Below are 26,082 nucleotides of genomic sequence, written 5' to 3'. Positions count from 1 at the left end.
GTTTTAGTACAGTAAGTCACGTTAAGTTTTGTTCATGTTAAGCGTTGTTTGTACTGAGTTGCTTTACCGCGTCATATCAAACAGTTTGTCTCATTGTCGGCAAACTGGGTCGAAGTTTAATCAGGTAAACATAGAGTGCGGCAAAAGTGCACCACACTCCATGGGAAACAACAGCACAGCCAGCGCAAATAGGGATTTGCCGCTTCTCATGTGAATGCGCCCTCAGTCATAGTCCAACCCTAAGATTCTCTCCATCATGGCTTTGGTGGTTTTGCTCCACTAACATGGTTCTCTTATACTTAACATTGTGTGTCACTTTGTAATAACTGAGCCAGCTCGTGCTTCAATTGGGTATCTGTTCATTTTTTTTTATTTAAACATACATGGATGAAAAATACAGACTCACATCAGCTATACATTCACTGGCTTTGCTTATGATTATGATCCTGCTATGAGCAAAACACCCAGCAGTTACATCACTCACATAGACCCAATCCTTTCATCTTCAGGTTAGACATAGCAGTATAATTCATTAGTTGTATTTATTTTAGGGCTGTCATTAATCGCGTTAATTAACCTCGATCAACGCGTTAAAATTTTAATCAAGATTAAAAATTTTAATCAAACTATTTTTATTGGGCTGTTTGTGCCATGTCAATGTGAGTCTCTGTGGTAATTTGCGTTCCTTAAAAGTGCGTGAAGCAGAACGCTGATCAACAGAACAAAATAAGCACAGCCGGAGACTGTGTCATTTCTGATATCTTCCCTACACACTCGCTCCCTATGCCCCTATAGTACACTTAACATTCTTAAAGCGCCAGACAATATATTTGTAATTCACATTACATGACAGGTGAGATGTTAGAAAACAACATTCTTTTTCTTAGAATAGCTCTTTTTTAAGGAAAAATAGTTCTTGTGTGAATTACAAGGGCTGGAAAAACTACGGCAGACACAAAAGTCAGAACAGGGGACGCGGCGTAACGTTATTATTACTTTTTGCTCCGTTTTTTTAACACTTGTGCTTGATTTACACTGAATATATGAAGCAAATATACACGTCAGCGCTTGTGTGTTTATTTCCGGTTGAACTGATAAAAAATTTTGATTTCGGAAAATTAAAATACGAGCCGTTTTTCAGTTTCTGCTTGTTTGTTATACTTTCTAAAAATAATTTAGATTGAATAATTTTATTATAATTTTATGAATGTTTTTATTGGTAAATATGTTCTTGCAATAAAAAATGTGCATAACTGTTCAAATTTTGCTTAGTTATTGGTTTGCGATTAAATGCGATTAATCGCGATTAATTTGGTTCTTTAATCACGATTAATCTAGATTTAAAAAAAATATCGCGTGACGGCCCTAATTTATTTATCTATTATCACAACATGTATTATATTCAGAATTCATGTATCAGTTTCCTCTGCAGCAATGTTACTATTATAAAACTGCATTAAACAGCAACAGTTTCACTTTTATGTAAATCAGAAGGAAGCCAGAGGAGGTGAGGATCCATTTGCATGCGTTACTCCATCATACTGTTGCTTTAGACCTTCTGTTCCTGAATTTGTTGTGCTCGGTAGCATTACACCACACTCCCACACCATTTTCACAACCTGAAATGAAAATGAGATCCACAAAAGACATCATAGCTTTGGCAAATGATCTGCATCTATACTGTATTTGATCAGATGTTAGAATAATTCAGCACTATACACACACACATACACAGAGAGCTGAAAATCCATGTTCTAAAAACAGCAGTCCTCTTATATTGCTGCCTCCTACACTACAGACCATAATGTCATTTTGTCCTCTGAGCTAACAGCACCCTTGACCTGAAGAGTGCTGCATTTGCCCCCGGTAAAGCCTGTGTTTTATTGAGCATGTCTGTAGCTACAGTTTTATCTTTCGGCTGCTCCCGTATACAGGGGTCACCACGGTGAAACTGTACCAGACATGGCACAGTTTTGACACCAGATGCCCTACAACTTCTATTTGGGCTTGGGACCAGCACTGAGAGGTTACTGACTAGTGCGCCTCCCAATGGCTAGGCTGTTTCAGCCATCCCACACCCTCGGACATTAGCCAAACCGTGGATCCTCAGATCTTAGTAGTAGTGGGCGAGCTTATTTTAGTCCTGTGCCACCTGAATGTTATCTCTGTAGCTATGCCAGATGCCCTTAATGACGCAACCTTATTTCTGTCAGGGCTTGGGACCAACACTGAGAATCCACTGACTAGTGCGCCTTCCAATGGCTAGACTGTTTCAGCCATCCCCCCCACCCTTGGACATTAGCCAAACTGTGGATCCTCAGATCTTAGTAGTAGTGGGCGAGCTTACTTACCCCTGTTCCACCCAAGTACTATCTCTGTAGCTATGTCAAATGCCCTTAATGATGCAACCTTACTTCTATCAGGGCTTGGGACCAGCACTGAGAATTCACTGACTAGTGCGCCTTCCAATGGCTAGACTGTTTCAGCCATCCCCCACCCTCAGACAACAGCCAATCATGTTCATGCAAACACCTGACCTGCTGATGGCACAGCTGAGATTTGAACCCTGGATCCGCAGATCTTAGTAGTAGTGGGCAAGCTTACTTTACCCCTGTGCCACCCAAGTGCCATCTCTGTAGCTACACTAGATGTCCTTAATTACCCAACCCTACTTCTATTGGGGCTTAGGACCAGCACAGAGAGTGCACTGAATAGTGCGCCTTCCAATGGCTAGACTGTTTCAGTTATCCCCCACCCTCGGACATTAGCCAATCATGTCCATGCAGACGCCCTACCTGCAGATGGCACCTCTGAGATTTGAACCCTGGATCCGCAGATCTTAGTAGTAGTGGGCAAGCTTACTTTACCCCTGTGCCACCCAAGTGCCATCTCTGAAGCTGCACTGTATGCCCTTAATGATGCATCCCCATGTCTTTCAGGGCTTGGGACCAGCACTAAGAATCCACTGACTAGTATGCCTCCCAATGCCTAGACTGTTTCAGCCACCCCCCAACCTCAAACATTGCCCAATTATGTCCATGCAGCTGCCGGACCAATGACTTCATATTTTTGCCCATGCTTTTGGAATGAGGTGTCCAACAAGCTCACGGTCGGATGTTTACATACAGTTGATCATATCGTATGGGACAGTAGCCTAGTGGGTAGAGCTTTGGGCTATCAGTTGCTTAATCGAAGGTTAAGTTTTCAAATCCCTGCTCTGCCATGCTGCCACTGTTGGGCCCTTGACCAAGGCCCTAAACACTTCCAGCTCCAGGGGTGTCCAGCAAGCTCATGGTCAGATTCAATTGATCATATTTTATGGGACAGTGGTAGCCTAGTGGGGAGAGCTTTGGGCTATGAATTGAAAGGTTAAGTGTTCGAATACCAGGCCTGCCATGCTGCCACTGTTCCTTTCGGCTGCAGGGGCGCCGTACAATGACTGACCCTGCGCTCTGACCCTAGCATTCAAACAAGCTGGGATTTGTTGTACTATACACCTGTATATGTATATATGACAAATAAAGGCATTATATTCTATTTATAATACTTAAAAATGTAATATTTACCAGGTATATGTATTTACTATGTATATGTTAGCTTTATTCATTGTATAATCTGATCTAACCACGTTGTTTGTCTCTATTTGTGCTCTGCAGGGCTTTGTACACATACGAAGATGAAAGTAATGATCTGATTCTGGCATCATCAGGAGGTTGGTCATACTCTGTTGTAATTTCCTCTAATGTAGCTCTGCCACCGATCCAGCAGCAATAACTCTGTCACTGTGACTGATTGCACTCATTTTGCCACGTTCCAATTAATGTAATTGTAATCGTCGCTGACATTATGAATCTGTTTGGCAAAGTGAGGGGGGGATTGTCTCATTCTGTGCTTATTGTCTGTGTCTGTTAATAACAAAAGGAGGTGTAGTTTACTGTGTGAATCATGTTTTAACTGCCATATTCATTGCCAGTTCTACTTCATTATCTGTAAAACAGTTCATCAGATCGAACTGATCAGAGGCTCTTCGCTTTCTCCTCTCAGTACATGATCACTGAACCTATAATTTCATAACAGTAGAAACTTGGAACAGGGCGAAATGATGCAGATCAGAGATTGCAGACCACGATTCAGAACGGTCGTATTGTTGCTGGCAAGGAAGCCTGTTTAAGTGACATTGCACCACAACTGGGGTCCGGTCTGCTCATTGTGTTGTGTGAGAAAAACGCAGATGCTTATTTGGTGCAATGCAGAGTAATTATATATCAGCCTACCTGCATCTGATTATTATCAGTTATAATTATTAGTGAGAGCTAAGGAAAAATAAAGGCTGCTGCGGTCTCCACTTTGGCACACAGAGGCTTGTACAGTGGGTACTGTAAATTTACATTTTCAGCATTTAGCGGACACTTTTATCCATAGCGACTTACAGTACTGTGACAGCATATTGTCTAAGAAATTGACGGTAAAGGGACCCAACATTGACAAGGACCCAACATTGACAGGCTTGAACCAGCGACCTTTTGATTTCTAGTTCAGTACCTTAACCGCTAGGCTACAACTGCCTATAAGTGATGGGTGCGTCATTCATGCGAAGGTTCCTTTCTACCCTAATATACCCAATAGGGTAAATCTGGACCACATGACACATTAACTTTACTCCATTGCCCCAGAGTCCAAAGTGTCCAAAGCGACCTTTTGATTTCTAGGCCAGTACCTTAACCGATAGGCTAAAACTGCCTATAAATGATGTGCGTGGGTGCATCACTTCATGCTCTTTTCTTCTTACCCTAATGTTCCCAGTGCTCTGGAATAGGGTAAATCTGGACCACATGACACAGTCCAGAGTTTGTGCTCCCTAGAAAATGTAAACCCTAATGTGGAAATCTCCAATGCGACATACAGACTGTGACAGTATATAGTCTAATCAATTGAGGGTTAAGGGTCTTGCTCAAGGGCCCAACAGTGACAGCCTGGCAGTGATTGGGCTTGAACCAGCGACCAATGGATTTCTAGTCCAGTACCTTAACCACTAGACAGCAATTGCCTATAAATGATAAGTGCATCACTTTATGCGCTTTCTTTTTTACCCTAATGTGCCCAGTGTTCTGGAACAGGGTAAATCTGGACCACATGACACATGAACTTTACTCCATTGCACCAGAGCCCAAAGTTTGTGCTCCCTAGAAAATGTAAACCCTCATGTGGAACTCTTCAGATGTCTTGTGAAGTCACGCTTTTATCCAAAGCAATTTACAGTACTGTGAAAGTATACTGTCTAAGCAATTGAGGGTTAAGAGCCTTGCTCAAGGCCCCAACAGTGACAACCTGGCAGTGATGGGGCTTGAACCAGCAACCTTTTGATTTCTAGTCCAGTACCTTAACTGCTAGGCTACAACTGCCTGTAAATGATGGGTGTGTCACTAATGTGCCCAATGCTCTGGAATAGGGTAAATCTGGACTCATCGGGGTCATCTGAGAATCTGAGTTCTTGTTGCATTGATTGTGCACTTCAGATGTCTTGTGAAGTCCATGTTTTAGCAGGTCTGAGTTATTTTGCATTTAAAGTTTACATTTGCAGTATTTAGCGGACGCTTTTATATATTTACATTTTTGGCATTTAGCAGACGCCTTTATCCAAAGCAACTTACAGTACTGTGACAGTGTACAGTCTAAGCAATTGAGGGTTAAGGGCTTTGCTCAAGGGCCCAACAGCAGCTAGAGTACTTGTCCAGTACCTTAACCGCTATCCCGCCAAAAGCGACCAAGTACAATTCAAACGATTGAGAGTTAACCCTTTACTGGTCTGCTCAACCATCTGGTCGAGCTTACTTTGAGTCTAAATACTTGGGTAAAAATAAGCTGTATTTAAATACATGTACAATACATGTGTATCTCCGTACCTTCTGCCTGAAGCCTGGATCTGCCTGTCTTTCTCAGATTCAGCTCTTAAGCTTTCGTTTCAACCGACTGGAAATGAGTCACCGACCAGCAGTCTGCTCCACAAATTAGCTTAGTGCTTACTTCTAGCTTGGTGCACTTATTTCCAGTGTTGCTGATGTCCATTAAACCTAGTCTTAAATTATAACACATTGTCAGTAACTCATTTCCCTAGAAACCAAACTAAACAGGGATTCAAAAGAATGAATGAATGAAGAAAAATGACTGGATTAAGAAATATACATATTATTAAACTTGTAATGTGGCCTCGTGTACTTCTGAGACTTGGGCTTTACAAGACATCTTAAGATTTTCACATGCACAATACACAACAAACTAAAAAATGCCTAAATGTTATAGGAAGCATAAAGATTGGACTCATTAGACGTGTGTTATGTGGTCTGATGAGTCCAGATTTACCCTGTTTTAGAGCATTGGTCACTGGGTTTGGAGGAAAGCACAGTACAAGCCTCTGGAGGCAGTGTTACAATCTGTATGCCGAGAAGCGTTGTTTTTCCTTTGCTCTCACTAATAATACAACAGATGCAGGTATGATGATATACAGTTACTGCATTGCACCAAATAAGCATCTGTGTTTTTCTCACACAACCTAATAAACAGACCATGTGACTTTGTGTCCTTCTGTGTTGCCATTTTGGTCGACAAAGGGGGCATGGAGGCACAGATGATTGATGTGTGAGTTTATTACTTGTTTCCATTATTTTGGCCACATTATTCAGTTGTGATTATCCCCCTTTTGTTAGTGTCTTTTTACCCACAGTATTGTTTTACCTTGGTTGTAGCATTTGCACTTGGATTCTTTACATTCTTGCAGGTGCCGGGCTTTGCCTCCTAATTCAACAGTTTGTATTTATAAAAATGTGTAGGTTACTATAGCTACAGTATAAAGTAGCTTGGTAGAAATCATATGCTCATTTTAATTGTTTCAAGTTGACCTTGGACAGGACGCCAATCCATTTCAGGGCTAAAATAAATGAAATAATAAAATTATTTTAAATCAAATTATATTACAATAAATAATATTTTATTTGTGCTATTTTATTAATGCATTTATTAATGCATTACTGCCTCTTTCTCACAGTTTAGCATAGCCAATTAGTCTTTCTCTGCTGGGAACCTAGGGTATATTTGCCTGACAGTCTATTGATCCCTTCTTATTTGCCCATACTTTATGTGTGAGGCCAGTCTAGCACACGTAGAGTCACACGCTAACCTATGCATTCCTCCACTCTCTGTGCAGGCGCCTTAGGCTACCAACCAGCGTCCTTACTCAATGTCGAAGACCCCAACTCCTTTTTAGTGCCACTGCCAACAGGGCTTCTAGAAAGTAATAAAGGGTCTGAATACTTTTGTAAAACTCTAAAAACGGTGTAGATTGATTAGTAAAAATGGTAACTACACTTTAAACATTAAAACCACCTCCCTGTTTCTACACTCACTGTCCATTTTATCAGCTCCACTTACCACATAAAAGCACTTTGTAGTTCTACAATTACTGACTTTAGTCCATCTGTTACTCTGCATGCTTTGTTAGCCCCCTTTCATGCTGTTCTTCAATGATCAGGACCCCCACAGAACCACTACAGAGCAGGTATTATTTGGATGGTGGATGATTCTCAGCACTGCAGTGACACTGACATGGTGGTGGTGTGTTAGTGTGTGTTGTGCTGGTATGAGTGGATCCTACACAGCAGCGCTGCTGGAGTTTTTAAATACTGTGTCCACTCTATTAGACCCTCCTACCTAGTTGGTTCACCTTGTGGATGTAAAGTCAGAGACGATCGCTCATCTATTGCTGCTGTTTTAGTTGGTCATCTTCTAGACCTTCATCAGTGGTCACAGAGCGCTGCCCACGGGGCGGTGTTGGCTGGATATATTTGGTAGGTGGACTATTCTCAGTCCAGCAGTGACAGTGAGGTGTTTAAAAACTCCAGCAGCATTGATGTGTCTGATCCACTCATATCAGCACACCACCACCATGTCAGTGTCACCCAAATAATACCTGTGGGGGTCCTGACCATTGAAAAACAGCATGAAAGGGGGCTAACAAAGCATGCAGAGAAACAGATGGACTACAGTCAGTAATTGTAGAACTACAAAGTGCTTCTATATGGTAAGTGGAGCTGATAAAATGGACAGTGAGTGTAGAAACAAGGAGGTGGTTTTAATGTTATGGTTGATCAGTGTATATTAATTTAGAATCAAATCCAGTCTGAATCCACTTTATATCTTGGAATCATTAAATTCCCAGTAATTCATTTTAAAATGGGCATTTTCCGGTTACGTAAAATTGTACCATAAAATCACAGTGACCTTCTTATGACTTGCTGCCCTGCTGTTGTTTGACAGATGGTGGCCTGGCAGAGATCATGGTCAGCTTCGATAACAGTCGCATCATGTATGGCTTCTGCAGCCTGAAGGAGCCGACTGCTGCCCTGCCTCGCTACATCCTCATCAACTGGGTAAGTCAGGCTGTTGGCAGCTGGTGGCCGTATTTTTTTATGGCGGTGCATTTTCCAAGCCGTAAGCAAGAGCAGAGAGCTTAGCTACTGTATTTTTCCATCTATTAAATGTCATTAAATGACTTTTTTATGCTTGCCACATACTGCATTGGATAATGGGATTTTAAATGGGTGCACTGCTGGTTTGTTAAAGACAAAAATACACAACTTAAAGTATTTTAGGTAAATACTGCCAAAAGTAGACTGTGTTGAGATGCCATTCCAAATCCATAGGCAGTGATATCGAACTGGACCCCACTTTGCTGCTAGGAGTTCTGTTGGAGTGCCCATTAAGTCAAAAAATATTTGTGAGGTTAGCCACCGTGAGGGTTAGTTGAAAATCTAGTGCCACACAGCAACGTGTCCCGAGGGCTTGCGTTTAATCCTCAGCCCTGATCGCAATGTTTACATGTATTCCCTGTTTACTCAAAGGCTTTTTTCTGGGTACTCTTATTTCCTAATAGAGAGTGGACTGCTCACTCTAAATTGCCCCTAGGTCTAGGTAGGTGTGTGTGGCACTGCTATATATTGCATTCCTAATTGTGTCCAGTGTTTTGCGTCTGACCGACTGCACTCACCAAGATGAATAAATAAAAGAATCAACCCTTTTTATGATTCATGAATTTGAGCTGACTCAATTGTTTCAACCAAAGCAGTGATCCCAAACCACCGCACATAAAGAATAAGTAATTACAGATCGTTACAAGAGCAATTACATTTCCAATATTCTTCGGGTGTCATTGTCTCCAATCACCACTAGGTGGGAGCAGTGTTTTGTTGCATCGAAAAAGCTTAGGATTCACACTGATTTTATTATATTATGAAATTATATCTTATATGAAACCGGTCCGTGCTGCAAAAAAGGTTGGAAACTGCTGGACTAAAGCTTCAGAGTCAACTCTCCAGCCAACATTTAGGGCGCATTCACATGAGAAGCGGAAAAACCATTTTTGCGCTGGCTGTGCTGTTGTTTCCTATGGAGTGAGTCGGAGGGACTGACCTTTTCAAAGCACCTCCAATGAGACGAACTGTTTGATATGATGCAGTAAAAGCGTCTCAGACCGTTCAAACAACGCTTAACGTTAACAAAGCTTAACGTGACTTATTGTATTAAAACAACGAGCAAGGAATTTCATTAGTGGAGAGAACTTATGAGCAGTAATAATTAAGACAAGTTAAGTGTTCCTGTGTTGTTCTTTTGATAAATTAAACCATGTTATCGTTTTTCTTTTAACGATAAGCGGTTTAGAATCTCTCGGAAAAGCTGATTCTCACAATTTCTCAGCACCTTGAGCTATAATACAAGTTTAAAAGTGATACAGGAGGAAAATCCAGCTAAATACAGATACATGTGGATGCATTCAGAGTGGATTTGACGGTTATTCCACACAAATGTATATTCGTCTCATATTCGCACTTTGATGACGTTTTACCACACCACTCAATCCAAGTGCTGAACAAAGTGGAAGTTTGCACAGAGGCTAACTAGGGGTGGGTTTATAAAATCGATTTTTCGATTTGAATCGATCTTTATTTGAATGATCCGATATCGATTCATATAAACGCGAGATCGATCTTTTAAATACGCCCCTTTTTACGGTGTGCACGGAGATCTGTTACCTCTTTTAATCTCGCGTGACCAGCCGCTGTTTTTTCGTGCAACGAGATCTGACCTGCACATCAGTTCAGCATGGCAGAAGCTCCATGTTCGGCTAACGTGCTGACTCTAGCGCGCGTCTGTTCTGTACCATAACAGAGAAGGTGAATAAAGTTTTATGCTCCCGACGATCTGTTATGTGCCGTGTATTTGTTCCTTTATTAATCCAGTGCATTACTAAGACACTCGGTTACAGTAGTTTGGGAGAGCAGACAGACTCATCTGAGATTCTTCCTGGTGATAGATGGTGTAGTGTGAAACCCCCTATCACCGATTAGTCGTGCAGTGTGAACTGTACAGCGACCCGGACCGGCAAATCAGAAAGTCGTGTAGTGTGAACTTGGCATAAGCTGTGCAACAGCCAGGTGTATGTTTACATTACATGTACACTGTTGTAGCGTGTCAGACATATAAAATAATAATAATAAAAAAATTAATGTTACTGTTTTTTGTTTTGGATTAATTATTTATGTAAAAACAAATATTTTTAATAATAAATGTTCTTTGTACAGTTATCACATTTGTTCTGTGAACATCTGTACATATTTAAACAAAACCTGTTAATGTAACTCAAATATGCCTAAATGTGTTGAATCGAAATTGAATCGAAAATCGAATCGAAAATCGAAGATCGAAGATCGAATCGGGACCTTGTGAATCGGAATCGAATCGATCCAGGAAATTAGTGGCAATACCCAGCCCTAAGGCTAACGGTGAGCAAAGCGCAAAATGCTTCTCATGTGAATGCGCCCTTACAATGCCTGGAATTGAAGAATTCGCTCCTTCAGGATGCGACTCCTGCCTTATGTTACTAATGCAAACCTAATGATTTTTGTTTACAAATTTAAATCATTTTATTTGAATTACATGGATAGTTAAATCCATGGATAGACAAGTTTTAGCACCAGGCTTGCGAATACCTATTAGTTTTATTCCTGTTCCTGTGTGCTTTCTGTGTTTCTAATGACACTACTGATGGTGTGTTCAGGTTGGGGAGGATGTGCCTGATGCCAGGAAGTGTGTCTGTGCCAGCCATGTAGCCACCATCGCGGAGTTTTTCCAGGTGGGTCTCACCAAGGTAAAGTGACCTCTGTTTCTATCTTTACTGAAGGTAATATGCTGTTCATGTACAATGTATCATACACTACATGATCTATATAATCAGACTTTGGAATTGGATATTAAAGGACATTTACATTAGATGTAATGTTTTACTGTGACTTTGTGTTTGCTGTATTTAAGCCACATTCTACAGGGCAATAATAAACACATTACACATTTCTGTCAGTACAATTGGTTTACACTTAAAGTTCAATAACACCTTTAGTAATTAATCATTCTAGTATAGGAACAAATATGCTAGACCTATTCCTTAGTTGATATTTTGGAACACATGCCAAAAAATTGGCAGGAGCATGTTTGCCGTTCTTACGTCCCATCATTTATTTGCTTGTTTAGTTTTACAGTCATACACTGGGTCTGTCTGAAAACCTAGTGAGCTACCTTGTTGCCTACTTCCTACCTAGGCAGCTGCCTAAGTACTAAGTAGATAGAATTATAATAAGACCTTGAACTTATAAGGCAGGTTATTCAGACACACTAGTTAGACAGTGATTACGTCACCACAGTTTTGCTTACTAAGCTAACACTGTTAACCTCAGGCCATCCAAACGAGTGAGGTGGTTTTTGCAAATAAATGACACATGTGCACCACTCACTTTGTGAGAGAAGTTGTGCCGCACTGAATGCTGGAATTGCCTTCACCGCTAGGGAAGCATTGGATGCTCCGCTGTCATTCAGTCAGATTATCGCTTTATAATAAGGTACCTTACTAAGCAGCATTTTAAGGCATCTAAGAATTTATACAGCCTTTTTCCATGGTGCAATTATACACCGACCAGGCATAACATTATGACCACTGAGAGGTTAAGTGAATAACACTGATTATCTCTTCATCACGGCACCTGTTAGTGGGAGGGATATATTAGGCAGCAAGTGAACATTTTATCCTCAGAGTTGATGTTAGAAGCAGGAAAAATGGGCGAGTGTAAGGATTTGAACGAGTTTGACAAGGGCCAAATTGTGGTGGCTAGAAGACTGGGTCAGAGCATCTCCAAAACTGCAGTGGTCAGTATCTGGGGTATCATCAATAGTGTTCCAAGGAAGGAACAGTGACAAATCAGCGACCAAGGCTCACTGATGCACGTGGGGAGCGAAGGCTGGCCCGTGTGGTCCAATCCAACAGACGAGCTACTGTAGCTCAAATTGCTGAAGAAGTTAATGCTGGTTCTGATAGAAAGGTGTCAGACTCCATGCCTTGACGGGTCAGGGCTGTTTTGGCAGCAAAAGGGGGACCAACACAATATTAGCCATAATTAGGTCATAATGTTATGCCTGATTGGTGTAGATTGATGTACAATGTCGTCTATGTACAGAGCTCACTAGGTTTTCAGACAGACCCATTGTTTCTTGTCGCATACTGGCCTTTTCCTAACTTATTTTAGCAATGTTTTAGAAGGATTATCTTGGGAATGAAAGTATACATATTTAATTGGCTTGGCTTGGTTGGGCGTCCACACAAACACAATTGACCGTGTTTTAGGAAGGGAAGGTCGGATGGGGTCTCTTGCCAGTGTTGCAATATGCGATCTGTGCAAGTGGTGGGTTGAGGGGGGGTCATACGGGATACAGCTCTATGTGGGAACCCAACACTGGCAGGTGATAAGAAGCAGCCGCAGATTGGACATGTCTTAAAATGGGAATGTGGTGATCCGGCTCTCCTTGATCAGATCGGGAGTTGTGCAAACACAAGCGTATTCACAATCGGGAGTAAATTAGCACCATGGGTGGCCGATATTTTAGTGTTGCTGCCCCTTCGCTTTGGAATTCTCTTCCATCATCGCTACGCTCTACTACTTCTCTATCTACATTTTAAACTTTACTAAAAACCCATCTCTTTTCTCTGCACTTTTCCCCTTCCTCCCCTGCTAGTTTGGTGTGATTGTTATTTTGTTATTTTTGTATGTAAAGTGACCTTGGGTTTTGTGAAAGGCGCTATATAAGTGTAATTTATTATTATTATTATTATTATTATTATTATTAATTAAAGGTCAAGGCTTCATGCAGAACTTCGGACTTTTGGCCATTTAATTACTTAATGAAATGTAAGGACTATGCAAAAAAATACAATTGCATTGACTTAGTGACATTGTGTATTTGATGTGTCTGTGATTTTAGTGATTAACTCCTCATCAAACACATGCCTTAATGTTATGTTTCTTATGCAAGTACCTGTATGATGTAATCTTTTAATTTCAATTAATGTACCTTTTTGTGAATTTGTTTGTCATTTAACCTTTTTCAAACGGTGTTTTTATGCTCAGCCGTTGGAATTGCAGCCTATTACATAACAGCTTCTTTTTGCCTTTGTAGCACTTTGCACAGTTGGCCTTCTTGATTCCATTATTTCTCAGCCATCTATTACACTTTGAGCTGTCCTTGTTCAGCTGAGTAAATGCACAGAGTCCGTGGGTGGAAAACAAAGTATGTGTGTGTGAGGGGGAGACTACAGTATTAAACAGCTGGTAGTAAGTGGTGCAGAATGTCTGTGGATGACTAACCGACTCTCTTCAGGGTTATTATACGGAGGTGTGTGCTGGTTGTAGAGAGCTGAATGACTGGTGCTGCCTTTTATAGACTAGTGTCTTTAACCAGGGTGGTAGACATGAAGGGGGAGGATCAGCAGAACAAAGATAGAAGACAGGAGATAGGGATTAATACAGTTTGTTTTACTTTTTTCACGCAACCTACATTTTGTCCACGATTTAAAAAAATATTTTTTTCATGCATTTTCTCCCTTTTTCTCCTGACTTTTGCGTCATGGTTCCTCTCCACCAATGCCGATCCCCGCTCTGATTGAGGAGAATGAAGCTAACCCACGCCCCCTCCGACACGTGGGCAGCAGCCGTATGCATCGTCACCTACACTTTGATGAGTGCATATGTGGATCAGCACTGTGTACGGAGAGACACACCCTGATCAGCGCACTCTTTCCTCGTCTCTATGCAGGCGCCATCAATCAGCCAGCAGAGGTTGTAATTACATCAGTCATGAGAGAGTCCCTATCCGGCTTAATATCCCACCCCTATAAGAACAGCAGACCAATCGTTGTTCATGGCAGGCAGAGCTGAGACTCGATACGATATATTCGAGATCCCAGCTCTGGTATTCCAGCATGTGTTTTACTGCTGTGCCACCTGAGCGGCTCGTCCATGATTTTTACAATGCATCAATACCAAACACAAAATGAAATATACTTAAGAAAAAATAATGGCAATCTGGGTAAACTGTGGTTTACAAGTTGTAATGCAAAGCCTCCACAAGGGGGTGTTTGTGTACAAGTTTATTTCGTTTTTATCTACCTGTTAAAATTTCATATTATTGGCGCCCAGGTGGTGCAGCGGGATATTTCGCAAGCACACCAGCGCTGAGATTCTTAACACCCCGTTTTGAGTCTTGGCTCTGCTACTGGTCGGCTGGGTGCCATCTAGCGGGCACAATTGACCACCGTCTGCTGGGTAGGAGAAACGACCAAACTAAGCGCGTGGGGTCTTTAAACGCTGTGCAAGGACCCTGGTTAGCAGATAGAGGTGTCTGTGCAGAAGCACAGGCGTAAAGAAGGGGTCCGCTAGGACTGCACACGCGTCTGAGGGCATATATGCAGCAAATATACCCTCCTCGAACACAACTGGGGATCCACAGCAGCGGAAGAGAAATTGACCACGCTAAATTGGGAGAAAAAGGGAGAAAATCATATTATTTTGATTGGCTTGTGACCGATTTTTTTTTTGTGCGTCCAATTTTTACCCAATTGCGTTATGCTTCCTCTCTACTGGTGCTGACCCCCGTCCCGATTAGGGAGAGCAAACTGACACACGTCCCCTCCGACACGTAAGCAGTAGCATCTTTTCACCTGCACGAGGCGAGTTCATATGCGGATCAGTCCTGTGCACGAAGACCCACACCCTGATCAGCATTATTCCTCTACTTTGTGCAGATGCCATTAATTAGCCAGCAGAGGTCGTAACTGCATCAGTTATGAGGTCCCTATTCGGCTTCCTACCCTGTATGTACAACAGCCAAACGTTGTTTATATGGTCGCCCAGCCCAGTCGGAGGGCAGAGCTGAGATTCGATACGATGTATTCGAAATCCCAACTCTGGTGTGCTAGCGTATTTTACCGGATGGATTTTTTAGGGGTTGGATGAATAGGTTGGTGGATGAATGGGTTGGTGTCCTGTTTGCTAATTGGATGGATAGATGAATGTTCAGGAAGATTGGCTGATGGCTGATTGACTGACTAGATGGACGAATAAATTGATAAATAGCAAATGTATGAATGAATGGATGAATGAATGAGTGGAGAATAGATTGGATTGCCAGAACGATCATCATTACTGATGGAAGGGCAGAGGCTCACATAGATGACTGACTAAATAATGGGACGATTCAATTGATTAACTAATGTCTGGCTAAATAGGTGGGTTAGTGGTTAAATGGAGAAAAAAGTGGTTGGATAGGTTTGGATTGGTTAATACTAGGGCTGTCGAAGTTAACGTGATAATAACGCATTAACGTGATCTCAATTTAACGCGATTAAAAAAAATAGTGCCGTTTATGCAAATTCTATTTGGCTCTGCGAGTCATCCGTAGTTCATGTTGAGACTTGACCGTGCACGGCGTCGTTCTTTAAGACAGCGTTTCTCAAATGTAACCGAGCGTCGTAGTGATGCACTTGCTTAATAAAGAAATAAATACACGCTATATTCACAAATTGTCGGGAGCAAAACACTTTATTACTTTTTCTGTTACGGTACCGAATAGCGGACAGCTAGAGTCATCGCGTTAGCCAAGCATGCTATTCCATGCACTATGGAAGCCCCAAAGGGTCAAAACACACTCACTTCATGTAGAAACGTCCATCAAACCATTGTCACGATACAACCACAGAAAAGTCTGTTACATTAACTACGCCTTATCCCACCTGAAGCACCGCTGATTCACAATGTTTGCTGATGGAGAAATTTTAACCTACAATCTGACATATATACGAAGTCAAGGGTCTCTGCTGGATAGTATTACTGCCTAGTATGTGAGTGAATAAAACTCCCTTACAGTTTTCTCTTGTCCCAGCAGTTTTTAACATAAGTACATTTAGCATAAAATGTGTTCACCATTTTAATTGTAACATTTCACTTAAAAATCCTTGTTTTCTATAACATTTACACAGATTTTTTTTTATGCGCTTAATCGCGATTAACTATATGAAATTCTGAGATTAATCGCGATTAAACTTTTAAATCATTTGACAGCCCTACTTAATACAGAATATATAAAATTGAAGCAAACTGTGCTGCATACACAATCTGGACTTTTTCTTTGTAGTGCAAATGCCTTCATTTATTGAGCCTGCACCGAACTGGACGTCCACCTCATTCTTATTTATGAAAAGCAGAGCCAGAGGTGGTTTCTCAATTTCACCTATTTCCCCTTTTATCCTCCCACTTATACTTTGAAGTCTTCTCAGCACTGAGCCACTCTGGAGGAGTCCCGCTGCGCTACACACACCGAGTCCTCGCTATTCAGTAGAGTGTGGCCTGTGGTTACGCGTTTCAACAGCAACAGCGCTGATGCATTTCTTTCTCTTTTCCTTTCTCTTTCTCTACAGGGTGTTGACGTTATCATCAATGCCAGCAGCATGGACGACATCGACCCTTCAGCCATCGGGCAAAGATTGACCAATGGGACGGTGCCGACCGCCAGCCCGGTGCTCGGCCGCCTGCGAATAAGAGATGAGGAGAACGCGGAGCAAGTGGTACGTGACTTAAGTGGGAGTTTTTTTTAGTCTAAAAAAGGACTTCAGTAAATGTTGAATGATGTTTTTTGAAGTGAACTGAAGTGACAGAATGAACATACAGTTCTTATAATGTACTTAAAATAAATAAGCTGCTTGGGTTGCTTTACAAACACAATTGGCCATATCTGAGGAAGGAAAGGATGAATGGGGAATTACCTTGTCACCATTTTTACCCAAGATTCCTATTGTCTGGTCGAGGCACCAGCACAATGCAGATTTCAAAGAGATACACGGATCAGCCATAATATTAAAACCACCTCCTTGTTTCTACACTCACTGTACATTCTCTCAGCTCCATTTATCATATAGAAGCACTTTGTAGTTCTACAATTACTGACTGTAGTCCATCTGTTTCTCTGCATGCTTTGTTAGCCCCCTTTCAAGCTGTTCTTCCATGGTAAGGACTCCCCCAGGTATTAATTGGGTGATGGATCATCAGCACTGCACTAACACTGACATGGTGGTGGTGTGTTAGTGTGTGTTGTGCTGGTATGAGTGGATCAGACACAGCAGCGCTGCTGGAGTTTTTAAACACCTCACTGTCACTGCTGGACTGAAGAATTCCACCAACCAAAAATATCCAGCCAACAGTGCCCCGTGGGCAGCGTCCTGTGACCACTGATGAAGGTCTAGAAGATGACCAACTCAAACAGCAGCAATAGATGAGCGATCATCTCAGACTTTACATCTACAAGGTGGACCAACTAGGTAGGAGGGTCTAATAGAGTGGACAGTGGGTAGACACAGTGTTTAAAAACTCCAGCAGCACTGCTGTGTCTGATCCACTCATACCAGCACAACTCACAACTAACACACCACCACCATGTCAGTGTCACTGCAGTTCTGAGAATCATCCACCACCCAAATAATACCTGCTCTGTAGTGGTCCTGTGGGGGTCCTGACCATTGAAGAACAGCATGGAAGGGGGCTAACAAAACATGCAGAGAAACAGATGGACTCCAGTCACTAATTGTAGAACTACAAAGTGCTTCTATATGGTAAGTGGAGCTGATAAAATGGACAGTGAGTGTAGAAACAGGGAGGTGGTTTTAATGTTATGGCTGATCGGTGTAGCCTCACTCACTTTTTAAGCCACTTATCAGAACCAGGGTCAGGACGGGTGCTGGAGCCTATCCCAGTTCTCAAGAAACACTAGGCGCCAGTTAATGGCAGTGCCCATACAGTGTATAAACAATTTCCAATGTTAAAAGACAAAGTGCTTTTGCTTTTCAAAATGAAGTGTAATTTCTCTAAATGTTTAACGTTAGACATGGGGGACTCCAGTTTATGTAAGAAGATTCTTTTCTTTTTTAAATACCACCCTGTTTTGTTATTACCAGTGAAAAAACATGGTGCTTGTTTTTTTAAAAATCACAGATTTCATGGATTTTTAAAGAAAAGTGCCACATTTCACTGCAGTCATTAACTAAATGATTGAATAAATGGAAGCTACAATACACAGCACAGCCCACCTTAATGATTGAATGAAAACCCTAAACATCCAGCGACAGTCTCAAATCCAAAAATTCACATCCATGTTTTAACTACACAAAAAGTGATGGGGAGTTTTCCAAACTCAGTTACCTGAGTTGTGTTTTTAGCTGCTTTACAGTTCAACATCTTGGACATTTTGACTAACCGATTGCTAACTGAATTGCTGTAGGATTGCTAGTGTAACAGACTTTCTGTGGTGTAGTGTGCTGACAATGTTTGATGTACAGTGGTACCTTTAAACTCAATGTCAATTGGTTCTGGGAGTGGCATTGAGATTAAAAGACGTTGAGTTTTTTTATTTTTTGAGTTTCCCATAAGGATGTATGGGAAACCTGTTAATGCGTTCCATGGTCCCGTGGACGTTCATATATTTTAGGCATATGTAAAATAATTGGGTTGTTTTTGACGCTTATACACTAAAAATAACACAAATATTATATAAAAAAAAACCCTGAAGTAAAAAGCTGATTCTTACAATTTCTCAGCACCCCGAGCTGTAACACAAGTTTAAAAGTGAAACAGTGAAGAAAATCCAGCTAAACACAGATACATGTGGAGCTTTCAGAGTGAATCTGATGGTTATTGCACACAAATGCAGTTTCTCATATGCACACTTTGATGACGTATTACAGTTCAAGCCGGGCGCTGAACAGAGCGACTGTTCGTTGTTAATTTGAAATTTAAAAAACAAACTGAACACGTTGAGTTTAAGGGAAACGTTGAGTTTAAGGGTACAAAGTTTTAAACAAAGGGCGTTGAGTTTCAAAGACTTTAAATTTAGGGGATGTTGAGTTACAAGGTACCACTGTATATGTTTACGTTTGAGTGCATTTTGTTCCTTTGGGGATTCCGTAATCAAAGGAAAAGTGCTTCTCTACACACGTGATCATCTCTCTGTAGTCTGTACTGCATCTCAAAAGAACAAGCCAGTAAAGTATTATGCTCCCGATCAGCAAATTCTAAAGATGAATTACACTAGGACCGCCTCATTGTGCAAATTTACCAGTAAACGTGAGGCACTTAAATGCTACATCACTAAACCCAAACCTTAAATTTAGAATTTCACAGCAAATTGTGTATCACATGGGAAAAGGCTCATTTTATGGTTCGTGATGCAATTTTCATGGTCGTGAATTAGGTCAGGCCTTATTTATCTGCGTATGCTTTTTTTGGCATCTGTGCTGATCCAAACAGAGCAGCAACTATGCAAAAGTCAAATTACGTCAGTGTGAAGTTTGGCATAGGGGTTTCGTCTTGTTAGTGCTTTCAGAAGGAAGTGCTCAAGCATTTACTGACCGTATTGTTAGAATGGGGGAAATGAAACAATGCTCCTATCTGTGAACGCCAAGGCGGGCGGTGACTCATACATACGTCTATGGCCGTCTAGCGTCTCCTGCCTGTTTGTCTCCCAGATCAGCGTGATCTCTGTCCATGTGGCTGACTTGGCCTTCACTTAATGAATAAACACAGACAGCACTTATCTCACTACACAATCAACTGAGACACAGTAGTTTTAAAGTCTGATTCATCAAGTTTGCTCTTTGGCTTGTAGGGACAGTGGTAGCCTAGTGGGTAGAGCTTTGGGCAATCAGTCAGAAGATTGCCGGTTCAAATCCAGGCTCTGCTATGCAGCCACCATTGTGCCCTTGAGCAAGGCCCTTAACCCTGTCTTCTCCAGGGGCACCGTACGATGGCTGACCCTGCGCTCTGACCCCAGCTTCCAAACAAGCTGGGATATGCGGAAAAAGAAGAAGAACTGTACTTGTGTATATGTATATATGACAAATAAAGGTCTTCTTCTGATACAAATGCAATGTGTCACCTTACGGTCACACTAATATTAAACCCATAAATGTAATTTAGTGAAAGCCGCTCACTGGGGGTGTTTACTTTCACCTCTTATTGTTACACTCACTCACTTTCTTAACTGCTTATCCAATTAGGGTCGCGGGGGGTGCTGGAGCCTATCCCAGCTTTTCAATGGGCACAAGGCACATAGTAACACCCTGGATGGGGCGGCAGTCCATTGTAGGGCATACACACATACATATACACACACACATACACACATTTACCTATAGGGCAATTCAGTGTCTCCAATAAACCTGCCTGCATGTTTTTGGACTGTGGGAGGAAACCGGAGCTCCCGGTGGAAACCCACACAGACACGGGGAGAACATGCAAACTCTGCACAGAAAGGACCCGGACCGCTCCGCCTGGGGATCGAACCCAGGACCTTCTTGCTGTGAGGCGACAGTAGTACCCACCGAGCCACCGTGCCGCCCTCTTGTTGTTACATTTGAGCAATCATTTGAGCCTGATTTATTCGACTGCCCATGAAAATAGCATGATCTAATATCTTAAATCAAAGTATTCAAGGGTTTTTGTGGGCCCTGGTAGTGGGGTTGCAAACAGCACGAGTTGTGGGGCTGTGTTTAAGGATTTGTTTATAGTGAAGGTGGAACAATCTTGCATCCCAGTAGATCAGTGTTTAATTAATGTAGGTTAATTAATGTAGTTTGGCTTGCTCTTTCACCAAGAAGGGCTGCTGGGTCCCTCACACAGCCTTCCGTTTTACAATTCAACTATTTTTAGGGGCCCACTCCACTTTAGGCCTTGGTTTTAGTGGTTAGCACTCTAGTTGCTCCATATGACATGGACAAAGACTAATGACTTCTGTTAACTAAACTTAAGGCCTTTGCCAAAGCAGAAATGAATACCATTGTTCAGCTCTTTTAGGTGGTAGTTTGTGTATATCTAGAGCCTGATTTGGTATCTTAAATTAATTTCAGCACAATTTATTGTTTTTATGGGATGCTGGGGGGCGTGAGCTTGTTTTCTGTCCTCCCTTGGGTTTGAATCTCAGCTCTGCTACCAGTTGGCTGGTCATGTACCCCTTACAATTGGCTAATGCCTGCAGCAGACAAAATTGGCTTCCAGTCTACTGGGTGGGAAAAGACCAGACTAAGGGGATGGGGTTATCAACACTGTGTAAGGACCTTGGTTACCCAGGGTGCCTGTACAGACTGAAGGAGAGCAGAGATTGGAGCGTGGCCCTCTGTACGCGAAGCCGACCTCATGTGCAAATCCACCTAAGTATGGGTGAATAAACACCCTTCTTGGACGCCGTTGGGTTGACCAGCAGTGGATTGGCTACTCTAAATTGGGAGAAAAAGGGGGTAAAAAAATCATCCTGTAGTCATATAATTGAAGTGCTTGTACTAAATACCTTCATTGATCGTTGCTAATATATAGGATAATATTTATTATGCAAATAGAAACACTGTCATTCTGCTTCACATTTGTTTTTGCTGTACTGCAGAATTCAGCCCCCATGATGCCTCTCTTGGAACATCACACCCATCCTTAACTGCAGTCCTAATTAACTACTCACACTTTCTCCTCACTGCTTTCTGTCTTTCCACAGGGCACCACCTACCAGAAAACCAATGCAGAGATCGAGATGAAGAGGATCAATCGTGAGGAATTCTGGGAACAAGCCAAGGTAGAGATCAGATTGTGCTGTTGCTGCATTTAGAAGAGAGTCTGACCCGAGAGAGTGGAGATGAGAATCCGTACGGTCTGTGCTAGCACACTGTTCCTGAGCTGCTCATTGATCTCTTGGTTCTAGCTTTAGCACTAATGAGGACACGAGTGAGGAACTGTTCATCATGGTAATATAGAGTTTTACAGCCCAGTTTTGTTCTAATTAGTTTATTATCAATATTAGTTTCAGGGGAGGTTTAGCCCTTCAATGTGGTTTAAAAAAAAACCCTCAAGACTGCTGGCCTATATAATTTTATTTGCACTAATTATAGGGTATTTAAGGAGGATAAAACTTTCACTGGGGTCAGTGACAAATCAGATTTCTGCTTAGTAATCTACTGGGTTGTTTAGTTTTTTGGTTTAATTTGTTGCGATACTTAATGGCATGGTAATATCAGCATCAATAATACATCGGAATCACATTATTTAAGCATCATTTGGATTCCTGCTTAGTTTTTAACACTAGCATTATCCAGCTAGTAAAAGTCCTCAAATCAACATCTGCTTGTTGCTGGGGTAGCACCCCAAGAGAACACTTTTTACATTCAAAAGTACAGTACATAAAGGTCATTTGCAGTATCAGTGCATCATGAACCTTAAAGGTGTATGAGAATCTTTAAGGGTACCACCACAAGACAAAGCTTATAGACATTCAATAAAACCATTTCATTTTACAATTTATTTACATAAAATTGCTCATTTTATGTTTCAAACATATTCTAGAAACAAAAGACTCATTAGTGAGTAGTCTAAAAGATTAAAAACATTTCCCAATGCAGAGTTTCAAGGAATTTAGAGATTTTGCCAAATAGTCCATTAAATCCCTCATATATACACCGATCAGCCATAACATTATAACCACCTCCTTGTTTCTACACACATTGTCCATTTTATCAGCTCCACTTATCATATAGAAGCACTTTGTAGTTCTACAATTACTGACTGTAGTCCATCTGTTTCTCTGCATGCTTTGTTAGCCCTCTTTTATGCTGTTCTTTAATGGTCAGGCCTCTCCCAGGACCACTACAGAGCAGGTATTATTTAGGTGGTGGATGATTCTCAGCACTGCAGTGACACTGACATGATGGTGGTGTGTTAGTGTGAGTTGTGCTGGTATGAGTGGATCAGACACAGCAGTGCTGCTGGAGTTTTTAAATACCATGTCCACTCACTGTCCACTCTATTAGACACTCCTACCTAGTTGATCCACCTTGTAGATGTAAAATCAGAGACGATCGCTCATCTATTGCTGCTGTTTGAGTTGGTCATCTTCTAGACCTTTATCAGTGGTCACAGGGCACTTTTGGCTGGATATATTTTTGGTTGGTGGACTATTCTCAGGGGGTCCTGACCATTGAAGAACAGAGTGAAAGCAGGCTAAAAGGGTATGTAAAGAAATAGATGGACTATATTCAGTAATTGTAGAACTACAAAGTGCTTCTATATGGCAAGTGGAGCTGATAAAAAACATGCCAGAACTACAGTGGCATGTTTAAAGCTGATTGACTGTATATAGGATGAGAATTTAAATTTGGACCCAACTACGCTTACAGCTGTTGGTCTTTAGCTCTTTATTTGATTATTTTAACAGCGAGATGAAGAATTTAGGAAGGATGAAGAACGAAAGAAGGTGACAGAAGAACGGCAGCGTTTTGAAGAGGAGAGGATGGAGCTGGAAAGAAAGGAACAGGAGGAGAGAGAGAAAAGATACCGTGAGAGAGAGAAAGAGATTGAAGAACACAGGTAAACACATTCTGTCCAGATTGATGCTTCTTTTTATACAATTTCCAGAACCTAGAATTTGTTAAATTAAACCTCTATCTCACAGAAGTACAATGAAATTACATTTAATATTTAGTTTGACCATTTTTATGTCTGCAACACATTCAAAATAGTTGAGGGGGCAAAAAAAGAGTGGAAAGTTTGAAGTCAGTTCAAATGTTTTTTTCACCATCTACCATACATAATATTGCGAAAACATTCAGGGAATCCAGTAAATTCCAGTCCATATAGGCCAAGGCCGGACATCACAATTGAATATGCATGACCTTTGAGCCCTCAGACAGCATTATATCAAGCCGCTGGGATAGAAATAGCCACATGGGCTTAGGCATACTTCAGAAAACCATTGTCACAACAGCGTTATACGCCGAATCAACTTGAAACTATTATGCAAAGAGAATGCCATACATTAATTTTATGCAGAAATGCTGTTACTGGGCCTGAGCTCATCTTGGATGGACCAAAAAAAGTAAAAACGTGTTGTGGTCAGATGAGTCCACAGTTCAGCTTGTTTTTGGGAAAAACACACTTAAGAGTTCTCTGTGTAAATGTTAAAAATGACTGTATAGACCATACCTGCAAAAGGTGCCAAAGCCAACATCTGTCCTGTTATGTTAGAGAGACGTATGCTGTCACTGAGGCAACTTGTATGTCCATGCAAGACAATGACAGGCATCATTTGGCACACGCTTTAATAGAGTGGCTGCATAGACACAGAGTGCACTTGCTTGACTGGCCTGCCTGCAGTCCAGATCTGTTTCCTATGGAAAATGTATTGGCATCATAAAAAGGAGTGTTTTTAATGTGTTTTAAAAATGTTCCAGCTGAGATTTGTACTTTTTCTTGGCTATTATTAAAACTATCTTTTGATTTATGTGTTTTCACAGGAAAAAAATGCAAGAGGAAGAGGAGGCCAAAGACAAATTACGACCTCAGGCTTTGACTGTAAGACTATATGCTCCGTGTCCTGGATTGTCTTGGAAAATATCATTTAAATATATACTTTTATTCCTATTTCTGTAGGTTGAGGCTCCTAGTGTGATTTAAATATACAACCAAATATTCATTCATTATCTTAAATGTGTAGACGTTCATGATTACATTAAGAGCTGTGAGTAAATCTCAGATTACATTACATGACCAAAAGTATGTGCACACCCCTACTAGGTAGCTAGGTAGGAGCTAGCTAAATTTGGGGCCCAGGTGACACAGTGGGATATTCTGCTAGAGCACCAGCGCTGGGATTCTAAACTCCCCAGTGCTGGTTGGCTGGGCGCCCTCTAGCGGGCACAATTGGCAATGTCTGCAGTGGACAAAATTGGCCACCAGTCTGCTGGGTGGGAAAATATCGCCTTAATAAGTGGGTGTGGTCTTCAAACGCTGTGTAAGGACCCGGGTTAGCAGCCCGAGGTGCCTGTGCAGAGGTGGAGGAGCATGGAAATTGGTGCGTGGCCTCATGTGCGAATCCACCAAAGTATGGGCAAATAAGAAGGGGTCGGGGACTGTGTGTGCATCAAAGGGGGCGAGGGGCTGGCAAATGTACCCTCCTTGGACATGATTGGGATCCTCAGCAGCAGAAGAAAAAAGGGAAAAAACATGGCATAAATAAAAATGGAAAAGAAGAACTAGCTAAACCTTCATAGAACCCCTACTAAGTGGGTTTACTCATTTTAACACACATTCTCAATTAAAAAGAATTAAATCCCTTTAGTAATGTTCCACAATCTAAAGCAAAACATTTAAAGAGGAGTTTTGAGACTTTCAACAAGCACATAAAGATGTGATTTGCTGTTTAGCTGTCCACATACTTTTGCCCATGCTGTTTAAGGTGAATTGATGCAATTGCAGCCTTTCCCGTGGCTGATATTCTCACCAAACCATACATTACACATAACCTTATCTTTGCTGCCCCCTGGTGTAAATTAGAGCACTGTTTTCATCCTTTCAGACAGAGGCTAGCTTGGAGGACCCCTCTCTGGAGAAAAAGGAGACAGAGGTTGAGGTGGGTTTGTTTATTTATTCCAAAGCCATTAATATAGAAAGATCATAGTAATGTTGCACGGTCTGGGCAGGCTGTTACTAAATATAAGCAGTCAGTTATAAACATAGATCAGATTCAGGTCAAATTGTATTTTGCGTCAGAAATTCCACTGGGCTCTGCATATGGGTCAGTGGGATTCCTGCTGCTGTTTGAGGAGTAGGTCAGCATGTGAAAATAGAACTA

The 26,082-nt window shown here is 41.5% G+C and overlaps 1 protein-coding gene across 4 annotated transcripts in view; it reads left to right on the top strand.

Moving 5' to 3' along the window:
* The window catches only part of dbn1 (drebrin 1), a 119,073-nt gene that overhangs the window by 71,405 nt on the left and 21,586 nt on the right, over positions 1-26,082 (top strand). For 3 of the 4 annotated variants that reach the window (XM_063011312.1, XM_063011314.1, XM_063011315.1), the window contains 8 exons: positions 3,657-3,712; positions 8,311-8,423; positions 11,108-11,197; positions 16,847-16,993; positions 21,958-22,035; positions 23,668-23,819; positions 24,746-24,803; positions 25,807-25,860. In XM_063011312.1, the coding sequence (XP_062867382.1) occupies positions 3,657-3,712; positions 8,311-8,423; positions 11,108-11,197; positions 16,847-16,993; positions 21,958-22,035; positions 23,668-23,819; positions 24,746-24,803; positions 25,807-25,860 (748 nt within the window). The remainder of the gene's footprint in view (positions 1-3,656; positions 3,713-8,310; positions 8,424-11,107; positions 11,198-16,846; positions 16,994-21,957; positions 22,036-23,667; positions 23,820-24,745; positions 24,804-25,806; positions 25,861-26,082) is intronic. The other variant, XM_063011313.1, reaches the window with a different exon arrangement.

The sequence above is a fragment of the Trichomycterus rosablanca genome, chromosome 16 (assembly GCF_030014385.1).
Source record: "Trichomycterus rosablanca isolate fTriRos1 chromosome 16, fTriRos1.hap1, whole genome shotgun sequence".
Taxonomy (NCBI): Eukaryota; Metazoa; Chordata; class Actinopteri; order Siluriformes; family Trichomycteridae; genus Trichomycterus; species Trichomycterus rosablanca.
This window is presented reverse-complemented; position numbering and strand designations above follow the sequence as displayed.